At 57.3% G+C, this 14,788-nt stretch overlaps 1 protein-coding gene across 1 annotated transcript in view; it reads left to right on the forward strand.

The window, feature by feature from the left end:
- Positions 1-229: 229 nt before the first annotated feature.
- The window catches only part of NIBAN2 (niban apoptosis regulator 2), a 51,012-nt gene continuing 36,453 nt past the window's right edge, over positions 230-14,788 (forward strand). Inside the window, exon 1 of the mRNA XM_081236515.1 lies at positions 230-486. Coding sequence (XP_081092641.1) covers positions 432-486 — 55 coding nt within the window. The 5' untranslated portion in view covers positions 230-431. The remainder of the gene's footprint in view (positions 487-14,788) is intronic.

Below are 14,788 nucleotides of genomic sequence, written 5' to 3' on the forward strand. Positions count from 1 at the left end.
CGGTCCGGTGCGCCTCCCTCTGCGTCTCTCCTTGGTCTCTCTTTCTCCGACCTTCTCTTTGTTCCTGTCTTGCGGGCGGTCCCGGCATCCCCGGCCCCCTGCCCCGCCCGCCAGCCAGCCCGCCAGCCCTCCAGCCCGCCAGCCTGCCAGCCACCGACGAGGGGGCGGGGCTCAGATCCAGGGGCGTGGCCTGGCGGGGCGGGGCGGGGCGGGCGCGGTGGGGCTGCTGGGTCGCGGGCTGGGGCGCGAGGCGGAGGCGGTCAGCGGACTGACGCTGCTAGAGCCGAAGCGCGAGCCGGGTGAGGCCGCAGCCAGAGAGGGCAGGAGCGGCGGGAGCAGGGCTGGCCGGCTCCATGGCGCCAGTGGCGCCCGTCTGAGCAGCGCGGGCAGCGGCAGGCGGCGGCCGGATAGGGCCGCGGCTCTTACTCACCATGGGGGACGTGCTGTCCACGCACCTGGACGACGCCAGGCGCCAGCACATCGCAGGTGAGTCCCGCGCAGCGCAGCGCGCGCAGGGGGTCCGGCGGGGAGCCCCCGGCCACGCCCCCATCCCGGCCAGCCTGCCGGGGTCTCGGGAGAGTCAGGCCCCGGGCAGGGCGGGAGTGGCTGGGGGACCAAGACTGTTGTCCAAGCTTGTTTCTTCTACGTCTGAGCGCCCCTTCCCGGCCCCTTCTGAGGCCGCCCTTCCCCCTCCCGGGGGGGACTCGAACTCCCGCCCACCCCTTGGAGCCGGGTCTCGTCGGATCCCCCAACACACTACCGCAGTAGAGCGATGGGAGGGGCCGCAGCCTCTCCTTGGGTATCCCCGCCCGGAAGCGGTCCAGGCCCACTCGGCCAGCGTGTCCTGACCTTCCCTAGCTGTCCCAGTCCCCCGCTCGCCCTGGCCCCAGCCCCAGTACACGTGGCCGAGGCTTCCAGGGGATTGGCCCATCAAGGCCTGAGACTGAGCCTGGGGAGTGGGCTTAGGATAGATGGGATACACAGGAGGGGTGGGTCAGAATCCCTGTCCTTGGACTCTGGCACAGCAGGGTGCTTCTGCTGGCAGCTTGTTTAGGGGGCTGGTCATGGCCGGAGCCCAGCCTCCTCAGCCCCCTCCTTCAGCCACCTCTGCACAGTGGCCACTTCTCAGAAGAGCAGCTGCCCCCTCCCCACTCCCTGGGGAAGCCCAGGGACTGCAGCAGGGTCCTGGGTTCCTCCTCCCCAAAACTCAGAGAGTGGAGAGAGGGTGAGACCCTCTGGCTGCCTGGGAAACCCAGTTCTGCGTGAGGCTGCCTGGGTGGAACCCTAGCATCTGTTTCCCAGCCATGAGATCTTGGACAAGTCTCCTAATGTCCTGGCCCCTCACAGTTTTCTCCTCTTCGAAATGGGGTGAATCATTTCTTCCTTATTAATAGACTTAAGTGAGCTAGTTCACGTAGCTTGCTTAGCACAGCCTGGCATAGAGGAGACCCCAGTGCGTGGGGTGCTGGCCCATGTAGGATGGAGGGGGAAGCCTATGGGAAGAGGAGGCCGTTCCTCTTGGCTGAATCTGCCTTTCTCTGTCTGGTGGACCCAGAGCACGGTGTCCGCCTACACTTATCATGATGTGTCCTGCAGTTCTCTAGAGTTTCAGAAGCTGTGTTCTGCCACTCAGACCCCTGGAGAACAGGAACCAGGGGTCCCTTAACGCCGGGTTCCCACCCCAGCTGGGCACAGAGGTTTGTCCTGTGACTGTGGTCCTGGGCTCACGGCCTGAGATCCCCCTTTGTGCCAGGCCTGGGCCCGGGCCCAGTGGTGAGGGTGATGAAGAAATGAGTCAGACCCTCTCCAGCGTCAGACCAGCAGGGGGTTAAGTCCTGGAATACTTGCTTGTAGGACAGGCCTGGACTCTGGGAGGAGGAAGGCCTGGGCGGAGTCTTCCTGTCCCCTCCCTGTTGGTGGCAGCCTCCTGGGCCTCTGTAACAGTCCATCCATTCACGACCTCCTCTTGAGGCCCCTCACCCGGCCTGGTTGGGGTGTGTTGCGCCTTCTTTGGTGGGGTTTTTCCTCCCTCCACACCCAGCCCTGGCTCTCCCCCTCTTCCCGCCTCCTGGGCTGAGAACTGCCACTTCACAGGAGAGGAGACTGAGGCCACAGAAGGTGAAGTGTCCTCCCCTGGACAGGGTTGGGTTTGTTTTGTGGATGCCAGGCTTGGTGCCCACTCAGAGCCTGCTGGCCTCTTTCTTCTCAACACTTCAGTGCTATTAATAACCCTCCTTAAATGCCTCAAATTCCTGGTCCAGACTCACCTGAGGGAGCTCCTGCAGTACCGGGTGGGAGGGGAGGAAACCAGCGAGCCTCCAGCCCCCTCCCACAGAAGGGAGCTGCCTCGGAAATCTCTGTTGTGGGGAATGGGGGCGTGCTTTGCCACCTCCAGTGATCCTATGTTGTGGGGAATGGGGGCGTGCTTTGCCACCTCCAGTGATCCTCGAATCCTCCTCACCCCACCCCACCCACGGAGCAGCTAGAGCAGCCAACACTTTCCTGCAGGACAATTAAAATTCCAGAGCCCTTCCGACCCAGGGATCCAGGACTGCCCCATAGAGAAGTCAGCTGTGCTGCCCCATAGAGAAGTCAGCTGTGCTGCCCCATAGAGAAGTCAGCTGTGCTCCGAGCTCGAGCTCCGAGGCCTGTTCCTGGTCGGGTTCTGTGGCTTGGCCAGTGGCTCCCCGGGATTTGCACCCGCCTTGAGGAGGTGAGCAGGTGAGTGCCAGCCTGCAAGTCCTGGCAGGGGTCAGGCGCGCTCCTGCCCATGGTGCTGTTTTGCTGTCACGGCGCCTTTCATCCTGGGATTTCAAAGCTCCTGGCAAGCAGGGGCTTGTTCTCACACCAGAGGCCCCGTGGGGCTAGTGGCAGGATGATTCTCTTCCTTCTTTCATGAGGGAGTTTGTGTGGAGGAAGAACCCTGGCCTGGGAGCCAGGAGGCCTGCGTAACCTCAGGCAGCCTCTTACTTAACTCTCTTCAGTCTGTTTCTCACTGTGATTGAAAGGGTGTCTTCCCTGCGGGCCATAGTCCCTTCCAGCTCTGAGGGCCTAACCATCCCAAAGTTTCCCCACAAATCTCCTCAGATTTGAGCCAGCTCAAGGTCCCAACATTGACTCCACAGCAAGTTAGCTGGCATGACCTTGGGCCAGCATCTAAATCTCAGTGTTCTTATCTGTAGAATGGGAATAATGAGATAATGCAGGTCAGAAACTTGGCCCAGTGCTTGGGGCATAGTAAGTGCTTAGCAAACAACTGCCATTATTATTGAGATTGTTCTTTACCCTCTGTTCTTGAGAGTGGCCAGGTGTTTGGAGTTTGAAGCAAGCAACTAACTGCAGCTGTGGTTTAGGTCCTGTTTCTCCGAGGTTTGTCCAGTCCCTGGGGTCAGGGTTGATGCTGGTTTCTGGGATGCAGGAATCCACCTGGGTTTTTAGAAACCTTGATTACCTTCTGTGTTGGCATACGTGTGAGATGGATGTGGGCTATCTGGAGTGGGTCCAGAGAGCAGTGAGGGGAGGACCCATATGACAAGGAAAGAACTAAGACATGGAGAGGTGGGGGGTAGGGTTAGGCCAACTCACACCTTCTACCTGGCACAGAGGCCAGGACAAGAACAAGAGTGGAAGTGCTCGCTGGCTCCTATCAGTGCTGTAAGAGGGATTCTTTGCATATGGTCTGAGCCACATAAACCAAGATGGAGCAGGTGAGGGAGTGAGCTCACCGTTGCTCGAGGTATGCAAGTAGGGGCTGGGTGCCGTGCCCTTGGCAGGAAACTTGGCCCTGCTTGATGTGGGTCAGGGGGATGAGGGCTCTGCCTCAAGGACGTACTTGAAAGACTCAATCATTGCTCCAGAAATTCTGTTGATCAAGATGAAATTGTGGGGGCCAAGGAACCGCCCCCCCCCGGCACACACACGTACACACAGTGCCCTTAAGGTTTATTATCCGGGAGTGCTTGTGCAGAAGTTTGCCAGGGCCTGCGCTCCTCCCTTCTGCCGGCCTCACCTTTCCCCTTGCTAATTCTGTTTTTAAATAGCAGCTTTATTGAAACGCAATTCACCTGCCAGCCAATTCACCCACTTAAAGTGTACCATTCAATGGTTTTTTGTATATTCACAGTCGTGCAACCTTCCCCACAATTGATTTTAGAACATTACGTCACCCATCAGAGAAACTCTCCACCCATTAGTAGTCACCCCCGCTTCCCCCTCAGTCCTTCCCAACTCGAGGCAACCACTGCTAATCTCGTCTGATTGCAAAAGTTAACACACACGCAAGCAATGTGGGAGTGGAAAATGCAGAAAGCAGAGCTCTTCCGTCTTCCCTCCCTTCAATCCCACTGCCCAGAAGAAATCCCTCAAGATTGGTGTGTCACTGTTTCCAAACGCCCATCTGTGTACATACACATTTAACTCTGTTTATAAAAAGAGGTCCAATTATATGTTTCTGTGGTTTGACTTGTTTCACTCCGTATATTATGGATACCCTTCCATGTCAGAACATGTGAGTCTGCCTTCTTCTGTGGGTGGGTTTCTTTCTGTGCGTGGCAAGGTTTATTTACCCAGACCACTGTTAACCGACGTTGAGTTTCCAGTGTTTTGCTCGTAATCACGGTGCTGCCCGAACCTCCTTGCACACATCCTGCACCGGGTTCCGGTGTCAGAGCGGCCTCAAAATGGAACTCCTGGGTCACGTTTTGATGTGTTGACACAGAGCCTCTGAAAAGACTGTAAACATTTGACACTCCCTCCTGACAGCATGTGGTACTTCAGTACCAAGTATTATCACCCCTTTTGACAATCAGATATGAGAAAGGGGGTATCTTTAATTTATTGAACAGAATAGTTAATATCTTTCCTCCAAGTTGATTTTAAAAACCTGCCTTTCCTCATTCGGGCAGTGGTTGAAGGTCCCAGGAGTTTAGGGGTGGGGGGGTCCGCATTTGGCCACCCCCCAACCCAGGTGCGTGGCTTCCTGGATGAAGGAGCCCAGGCTGGCCGGAAGCAGTGCTCCCCCTTCCATCGCCCCCCCTCCCCCGTGCTGCTGCCCTTAGCCAAGGTCTGGGTCAGCCCCTGGGGGTAAAGCGTCTGGGGATTCTGCCCTGCTCTTGTGTCGTCTTACATAACGTGCTTTTGTTGGCGTTGACCCTGCCCTCCCCCTCCATCCAGCCTCCACTCCGTCTGTTCCTTTCCCACTGCTGGGGCCTGAGCTCCAGCCTCGCCTGCTCAGAGCTGCCTCCCGTCTCACCCCTCCATCCTTCCCACACACGCTGCCAAAGAGACCTTTCTAAACCCAAACTGGGCCATGGGCCTCCCTTCCTGCCGCCTGAGGAACGAGGGTTAGAGACAAAATTAGGAGTCACTCGCCACCATCCTGCAATAACTTTATTCTTTCGTGGTATTTCCCTTCTGTGTTTATTACACATTGCTGAGACCATGACTCAATTTGTGCCTTGCTCCTTGCACTAAACGATTCATAATAAACATCTCTCCCAGGTCATTAGACCCTCCCTGGAAGCGTCGTTCAAAGCTACATCTTGTTCCACCTGAGGCCGTCCATGCAGACGTTTTTCTTAGCCTTTCCCCTAATGTAGGACATTGCCATGCTCCACTGTGACCAAATAGGTGGTTTTCAGGGGCAAACTGAGTCACTGTGTTTGTTTCCTTTCCGGCTCTGGTCAGCTTCCCTGCTGAAGACAGACTCATCCTCTTGCCGTACTCCCCCTCCGCACCCCCCAGCCTGCTTCCAGCAACCTGGGCGTTTCAAGGGAGGCCCGTTCCTGGGAGGCCCGGACACCTCTGAGCATCTTTCCTTGGGAGCAGGCTCAAAGGAGCTGCCGGTGAGCTGGGGACACGGACTGATGCCCATGGCGTCTGGGTGTGACCACGTAGGTCCTGCCGCTTCCCCAGCCTGTAGCCTGCAGGGAGTCTACTGATTTGTCTCCTGCCTGAGGATGGTAGTTGATGGAGTGCACCGCCCCGGCTCTGAACCTGTAAGATTAGCCATTGTTTAACCGAGCACTTACTCTGTGCCAAGCCTTCCTTTGTTTCTTTGCATCTGAACCCTCCACCTCCCTCCCCAGCATTTTACAGGCCATGGTTAGGGGCGCGGGGGCAGTGCAGGTTAGTGGCAGGGGCCAAGTGGAACAGCAGCATGTGTCAGAGACTGGGTTGCACACATCTGTCCTCCTGTCTTTACTCGGCCGGACTCAAGTCTGCCTTTGGCCAGTCCTGCCCGCCTGCTGGCGCCCCCCCCTCCTCCGCAGGCAGAGCTCATGACTCACTCCAGCCCGGGTCTCCTCGTAGCATCCTCCTGCGGTCGGTCACAGAAATTCCTGAGCTGCTTTTCCTTCCCCTGCCCCACCCCAACGACTTCCCTGCCTGAGGAAGAAGGGTCTTCTGTGGAAGGTGCTGGGCCGAGTGTGAAGGAAAGATGAAGGCAGATGCCGAGGTTCCAATCCCTCGCGGGTGGAGTAGACCCATGCCCCTCTTCTGATGGAATCTAGGGCCGGAGTCACGGAACACTGCAATCTTCTGATCTCCCAGATTTTAAAACTGGAAGAACAGGAAGTGCCCATCTCTCCAGGGCACCTGGTTCCACCCCTGGGAACCATCTCGGTTTGGAGATGTGCTACCTCTGGCCTACAGAGGTGAAGGGACCAGCCTGGTGACACAGTGGATGGTAAGTCAGAAGGAAGCAGGGAGTCCAGAGGTCTGGGCAAGGCTGTGCGTTCAGACTGCTTGGGTGCGAGTCTGCGCTTTGCCACTCTGGTGTTTGGGGACAGGTCGGCCACCACCTCTGAGCCTCAGTGTCTTCCTCCCGTTAAAGAGGACGAGAGTGCTAGCTTCTCAGGGCGTAGAATCAAGAGTGACAGCCCCTGCCCAGCGCAGCACGGGGCTGGTGAGTGGTGAGAACACAGCGCGTGGTAGCTCCAGGACGCTACCTGGAGGGAGCTGGGCCAAGTCTGTCCTGTAGCCTCAGGCACCCAGACCCCTGCCATGTGTTCCAGGAAGTTGGCATGCCCCAGGTTGAGGAGCACCAGCCTGTGGCCCTGGACATCTGCAGTGGTCAGCAGGCACCTGGAGGGTGGTGAGATGGGCTGTGGTCACACAGGAGAGTCAGTCAGCAGCATTGCCTACTCTGTGTCCGATGTTGGGCAGGGCCCAGGAATGAAGGGGCAAAAGACAGATAGGAACACCCCCCGCCCCTTGCCTGGCCACGTGTCCAGAATTATTTGCTTGATCTGGGTCTCGAGCCTGGTCCTGTTGACTGTTTACTGTGTGACTCTGAACCAATGGCTATGCCTCTCTGTGCCTTTTCTTCCCATCTGTGACCCCCAAGACCAGGATCTACTTATGGGAGTTCTCTGTCTCTGAAAACCTTTTCCTAGTGGTCTTAGGTACCTTCTAAAGGCAGGGCTGGGTGGGTTTGGATGTAAGAAGTTGAGGGAGAGGGTCGCCATCTGCATGCCTGGGAGAGCCCACAGGCATGTGATGAGCTCTTGCCCCAGACACACTTGGTCATTCTTGTATTCATTCAGTCAATAGTTACTGAGCTCCTACTGTGTGCCAGGAACCGTGCTAGACACCAGGGACACACTGATACCCAAACTCTGACACAGCCCCTGCCCGTGTGGTGCTGCCTGGCTGGCTGTCCCTCTTCAGGGTAAGGAGTGTTCTCGGGGCGGGGGGGCGGGGGGGAGACCTTCAGCAGGAAAGTGTGAGAGGGGAACTGGCCCAATGGGTGAGGGGGGGGTGGGGTGAAGAGGAGAGAGCCTCACAGGCTGGCCCTGAAGAAGAGGGGACTTTGTCCTGAGTGTCCTGGGGAGGCCTAGGAGGGTGGGTGAGAGGAGAGCCCAGTGGTGAGTGGGGCCCAAACCAGTGCAGATGGGGTACAGTCAGGGGACGTGTGTGTGTGTGTGTGTGTGTGTGTGAGAGAGAGAGAGAGAGAGAGAGAGAGAGAGAGAGAGAGAGAGTGAGTGAGTGAGTGAGTGAGTGAGTGAGTGATGGAGCAGCCAGGCCTTGGTGATGGTGATGTGTGAGGTTGAGAAGATCTGGTGCCTGTTCTTGGCCCTGTGGGATTGATGGACCCCCCATAGGCTGTTTGATTGAGGTAGCCAGGGGTCCTAGCTGCCCCTGCTCCCATTCCTTTGATGACAGGAGACTCACTCCCTTCCTCAGCAGCTCTGAGTATGAGAACCTTTGCTTCTGGGGGCAGAGTGGAAAGAGGGTGGGCCTGGATTCTGAGGACCTGGCTTCGAGATCTTGTCTCAACTGCCCCGTCATTTGGCAGGTGCCTTCCCTTCCCCTGGCCTCAGGTTCCTCATCTGTAAAGTGGGCCTAAGGTAGCCCAGATGTGCTCGGTCATTGTGAGGGATCAACGAGATGATGTGGGCAGTGCTGACTCCTGTTATGACCAGTCATTACTGTTGCGCATCGTCCTCGATAGGACACTGGCCGAGGGAGTCCTTCCTCTCGGGAACAAAAGTGCAGGGCGTGGGCCAGGGTGCAGGGTCCACCTGCAGGGCCAGGGGCTCCAGTGGGTAACCAGGTACCCAGGAGGGGCAGAGGAAAAATGAATTGTGGTTTGGAAACTGTGGACCCCACTTTCCCACCCACACATCTGTGGCCAAGCCAGCTGCAGCTGCGGTCCTTCCTCCCCACGCCTGACAGCTGTTTGTGTCCAGCCAAGTTTGTGAAGCCAGAATCTTCTAGAAGAGGAGTCCCTTGGGCAGGAAGCTACTCACCCTCTTGTGCTTTATTTACCTGCCTCGAATCCTTCCCACCTGCCAGGAGCCATTTATAGGTGCAGCCTGGGAGGCAAGAGTCTCAGGGCTGGTGCCAGGTGACCTCTGGCAAGTCCTTCTTCCTCTCTGGCCCTGTTTTGCCAATCTGTGCAATGGGGCACGAGCACAATCTCTAGGGCCCTCCTGGCTCTGACCTCTTGGGAGCCTGTGGGCCTTGGGCTGTGTTGAAGGCACAGAGCAGGTGCCCAGCAGTTATTTATTGTGTGATGCCATCTTGCTGTGGAGGGAAAAAGCCCACTCTGAAACCTGTCTTGTGCTGGGCCTGAGCTGGGTGGTGGGGATGAAGCAGTGACGCGAGCCCTGATCTCAGGGACTCATGCCATCCAAGATGCTTCCATCAAGCTGAACGCAATGTGGTTTGTGTTACAAAGACGGTGGATCTTTATGTTTTCTGAGGTGCATGTTAGTTTTAAATTTGGTCAGCCCAACTCAAGAGGCAACATGTCTGGCCTTGACCTGGAGGCAACTGGCTTCTGCCAGCAAAGGCCCCGTGGCCTTGGGCAAGTTACTCTCCGCCTTCAGTAAAATGGAAGGTGATCCCTGCCTCTGGGGCATGTGAAGATTCTGGGAGGCAGTTGCTCCCGGCACATGGAACCCGCTGGGTAAACGGCAGTTCCAGTTAGCTGAGTCCTTGGGGGAGCAGTGTCATTTGCCCGCCAGGGATTTTAGGAGTGATGGGACCTCCAGAGGGGAGTGGGCTGACAATTGCACTTCTGTTTCCATTTTTGTTTTTTGTTTGTTTTTTTGGAAGTGTTCTCTGGAGAGGAGTGGGAAGGGGAGAAAAGAGAACAGGGCTGAAGCTTTGGGGAGTCTGGGCCCCACTGGGCTGCGGAGCTGCGGTTAGCATGGAAGGTTCGCTTGCGGCCTGTCCTGCTCAGGCCACAGATCCCCCTTTCCCTGAGTTTGGAGCTTGCTCATGGGCCGTGGCTGCTTTCCTTTTCTGGCCCAGACCTCCCTGCTTGCCAGGAAGGACCCTTCGCAATCATCTGACCAATCCCCTCCTCCATTTCATAAGTGAGTAAACTGAGGCCCAGAAAGAGGAAAGGACATTCCCAGGGTCTCAGAGGCTGCAGACCTGGGACGGGAACCCAGGGCCCTTTCCATTCGTGGACACCCCAGACAGCAAAGGCTGGTCAGGAAGGAGCAATGGGCCCGGGTGGGGCTGTGAAGGTTATAATTTTGAAAACTGAGTAAACAAACAAGCCCTCTATGAGAGAAGCGGCCCTGTGCTGGCCTCACAGATAGGCCTGTGTCTGAGGAGACAGCCCAGGCCTGTCCACATGCAGACAGCTAGGTGTTGTGGAGGATTAAAAAAAGCCAAGCTACCTTCCCCTCCAGCCCCACTGCCATATTTCAGGCTGCCAGGAAAAGGAGCGGGGAGAGGCCTGATCCCTCAGGACGACCACTACTCAGCCCGGCCGAGGGCAGCCCTCCGGGCTCTGCTCAGCATAGTCACGGCTCACTGTGGGGCTTTGGGCAGGGGGCTTCCCCTCTCTGGGCCTCAGTTCCCCCGTCTCAAAAATGGGGCGATTCCATCTCAAGGAGGGTGGCGGGGGGGCACGGGGTGGGACACGATTTGGGCCGAGTGGCTGAACGCAGCAAGCCCTTTCTCTCACCCTGACCTGAGTCTCTGTGGTCAGAGGTGAGGCCCCCTTCTCAGGGCAGAAGGGTTACTTTCTCAGGCCTGCCTGCTCCTGGGAGACAAACCTCCACTCCGAGTCGGGCTGTAGCAGGCCACCCAGCTCAGCTTTCCTGTTTTCCTGTTGAAATTGTGGCAGAATCTGAGAGGAGGTGCTTCTGGGGCCTGCCCTATAGGCTGGGGGCCGGGCCGCGGTCAGGCCTGGAGCCCCACAGGGTGGGGCTCAGCAGACTTCCTGTGTGATTAGGGGCAGAGCCCCTCGCCTCCCCTCCCCTCTTCCTGAGCCCCCCGTGTGGCTTCTGAGGGTCCAGCGCCGTGGAGGGGAGCTCGGCCTAGCCTCCATGCTGGGCCTCATTTTCCACCGGGGTTCAATGAAGGATTTAGGCGAGAGCCTCTTGCGGGTCCTCTGGGCCAAGTTCTAGGCCCTGAGAGGCCTTGCAGGACCCACGGACTAAGCCTGCAGCCAGGAGTGCTGTTCCCTGGACCCACTCGTGGCAGGCTGGGTGGGGGCCTCCTCCGGGAGCCTCATGTGGCTGTGGTCCTAGGTTCTTGTCCGTGATACGAGCAGTACAAGGCAGACAGTGTGGCCTCGAGGGACAGAGCTGGCTCCACTAGCTACTAGCCAGGTGCCCTTAGGACAGTTACTGTGGCTCTTGATGCCTTGGTTTCACCAGCTGTAAAATGGGAATGATAATACTACTACTTCCCTTATTATATTGGATATGCTTTTAATGTAAAGGTTAAATTGCATTATGTGCATTTATCAGTTACATTTATGCATATTTAACACAGTGCCGGGCATAGTAAATGCTCAGTAATCAATAGCTATAATTAAAATTTGTTACTTTAAATTAATTCCTTAGCAGCGAATGAATGAGTCAGTGTCCTGCAAGGTTTCCATCTCGCAGCACAGGGACCTGAAGCTATTTGGATGAAGGGTCTGGTGGGTGCAGAGAGTGCATTGGGGGGTGTGGAGGGGCGGGGCAGACGTGGGCAGGGGCACAGCCCTGGCTGGTTCTGACTTCCCCTCTGCCCGTCTGGAAGGAGTGTTTGCCCCCACCTTGGTCTGAGACCACAGGCCTGGTGTGCGTGCCGCCGCGCGCACACACAGCTTCCTCTCTCCTGGCGTGTATTCCTCTCAGTCTGACTCACTGGCTTTGAGTCTTTTGTTCTTGTCCTTGAGCCCCAAGGGTGAGGCCTGGAGAGGCAGGGCCCAGGGACTTGATCTTGGGTGGGCCAACCCTCCCCCTGGCTCCCGACCCCTCTGGGCTCTGGGCCTCTGGCACTAAGCCCTGGTGTGACAGGCTGGGGATGGGACACCTGGGTCCTGGCACCCCGACTGACTCACTGTGCATCAGGCGCTGGGGCACACCTTGACTGAGGGCCCGCTGTGTGCGTGGCACCCAAACCGGGCTCGCCCAGGCCCTGCCCATGTAGAGTTCAAGGTTTGGCTGGGGGGATGCCCTGAACAAGGGGCTACCGGCCAATCATTAATTAAATAGTTATCAGAGGGCACATCGTGATGAAACGACCCCGCTCCTAGAGAGCTCGCCCACGTGGGCCCTGCACCAGGCCCGGGAGGAGCCCGGCCGCCCGATCTCTCAGCGATGCCTGTTATTTGCCCTCCTGTCACATGAGGAAACAGGCTCCTGGTGGCCCAGGGATTCTCCCAGAGTCCTCCACATGGCCCAAGTCCCTTCCCCTCTTGGTGTCTCAGTTCCTGGTCAGGAAAACGGGTCCATCCAGGAGGGGTGCTGTGACAGGCCAGGGTCCTGCTGCTGGCCCCTCCCAGGGCCTGGGATGTCATCTGGCTTTTAGGACAATGACCACCAGCCTTGAGGACTGCATAGCCATTGAAAGTGAAGATGTGCTGTACGTCTGCAAGTATGTATGTCTGTGCAGGTGTACAAAAAATATAGAAGGAAATTGATGAACATGTCAATAGAGATTTTGCAGGGGGTGGGTGGATGGATGAGACTCGGGGGGTTCACACCGGGAAGTGGTGGATTGCTTCTCCAGCGTGGAGTCTCTCTGCGCCAGGCAGTGCAGGTGGGCATGGTGGGAACAGTGGGGCTAGAGGAGCGTGCTGTTCTCATCCAGCTGGGCGGATCTGTGAGCCACCAGTCCTCCAACCCTTAAGACACCCCACTCACCGCTCCGGCCAGGACATGGCCCAGGTCCCCGTGTGGTGCGCAGGCCCGCTGGGTGCTTAGAGCTGGACGTCGGCTGCTGAAGGTGTGTGAGGCGGAAGGCTGGGCTCGGGGACCCCTTTCTGCAGTGCTCAGGGCTCCCCCTCTGCCTTGTGGCCTCAGCTCTCTGTGTCTCTGTTTCCCCATTTGTAAAGTGGGGATGGCATAACCACCTCGTGGTGTTGTGAGCTTTATGACGGAAGCCATGCCTGGCGCCTGGCACGAAGTGAACCTTCAGAGCTGAGAGTTTCTGCCCTTGGGGTCCAGCGCCCCCGCCAAGGTCAGGGCTTCCCTCCCAGAGGAGCCCTGGCAGGCTGGAGTCAAGCGACAGGATGCTATTAAAGTCAGGTCTTGGCAGTGAGCTCTGACCTCCCCCTCAGACCCACAATGGCTCCCACCTGCCAGCATCCAACAAAGGTCACCTCCTCAGCTCCTGGAGGCTGCACCTTTCAACTCTGAGCTTCCTCAGAGCCCCCCCCCTTTTATTATTGTTGTCATTACACAAGCAATATCTAATATCAAAGAAAAATTAGAAGATAAAGAGAAGTAACAGGAAGAAGATGAAAATCTACAGTGGGCTGTGGGCATCTGCATCCTGGTCATCCCCCTGAAGCATGTAGAATGGCTACAGAATATTCCATTATGGCCGCAATAGCCTGCCTTTTAACTTGCTCAGCCAAACGCCTATCACCGGGCACTTGGGTTGTTCCTGTTTTCCGTGGTTGCAGGCAGGGCTCTGTTGGACAGCCTTAATCATTTCCATGGGATTAATCCATTGATCCCAGCATTGTTTGAGAGCCTGCTCAGTGCCAGGTCGTGTGTGGGGCTGGGGGTGCAGGATGGGGAGGCAACCATGGTCCTCATCCTCCCAAGGACCCCTTTCTGGGAGGAAGGACCCAGCATGGAACCCCCGCCAAGGTGGGGAGTGAGGGCATCCCTGGGAGCCCAGGGAGCGGCAGTGACCCAGACTTGGGGGGTCAGGGAAGGCTTGTTGGGGAAGGGGATGTCTAGGTGAGACCCAAGGCATGAAGAAAGACGAGTCATAGGTAGAGGGGCAGCTCTGCAGAGCCCCAGAGCTGAGAGAGTGCAGGTATTTGGGGGAAGCAGAATTGCCCAGAAATTGGGTCTTGCTGGCCATGGCAGCAGTGCCCCTCATGTGCACCACCCTTTGGTGGTGGTGTTTCAAAGTGCTGGTACATCTGTCCCCCTGCGTGGGGCCGGGATCTTCCTCTAACGGGGGACACAGAAGCAGGGTGACTTGCCGGCCCCAGGTGAGAGTCCCGCAGACACACCCCGCCTCTGTCCCTTTACCTCACCCCAGGCTCAAGTGCAGGGCCTGCTCAGCTCCAATTTCCCAGGCCCTTTGCAGGTGCTGTATCATTTGACAGAATCTGCCAGAAAAGGAAACTGAGGATCTGAGCTTAGGTGACAGCTCGGTTTGCGTGAGGGGGTGGTGACCTTTTCTGCTGCTGAGGTGTGACCTTGGGCTGGCCTGGCTGGCTCCAGGTGCGAGGCCCCACCTGTGTAGGAAGCGCCCTACTGGGATTGGCGAGACCCTGGCAAACACTGCCTCTGGGGCTGGGAAGGGTCTGTCCCCAGGCCTGAGCTGGCCTTTCTGGAAAACCCCAACCTTTTCCTGTGTCGTAAGATGCCTGGGAGACCGAATGGAGGGCTCTGGTGTAATCTCACAGCCAGGGACAGGTTTTATGTTCTCGGTGCTGTGCTTGGTGTTGGGGATAGGTCATGAATGAGACAGACAGGGTCCCTGTCCTCGTGGGGGAAACAGACACCAGTTAATTGTTAAAGCAAAGTTATGCTGATGACTAACGGGGTTCTGCCCTGAATGGGGGGAATGTGGCTGTCAGGGACAGTCATAGTCTGAGGAAGGCCTTGAGGGTTCAGCCCGATGGAGTCCAGCCGCTTCACTGGACAGATGTGCTGGAGAGCCAGGGAGGGTGAGGGACTTGCCCAGGGTCACCCAGTCGTGGTCAGGTGCCCGGACTCAGGCCCCAGGGCTTTTTTTTTTTTTTTTTTAATCTTTTGGCCGCACCATGTGACATGTGGGATCTTAGTTCCCCAACCAGGGATTGAACCCACGCCCCCTGCGTTGGCAGCACAGTGCCTTAACCACTGGACCTCCAGGGAAATCC

Source organism: Mesoplodon bidens (genome assembly GCF_964165515.1).
Source record: "Mesoplodon bidens genome assembly, chromosome: 6".
In the NCBI taxonomy this organism is placed as follows: Eukaryota; Metazoa; Chordata; class Mammalia; order Artiodactyla; family Ziphiidae; genus Mesoplodon; species Mesoplodon bidens.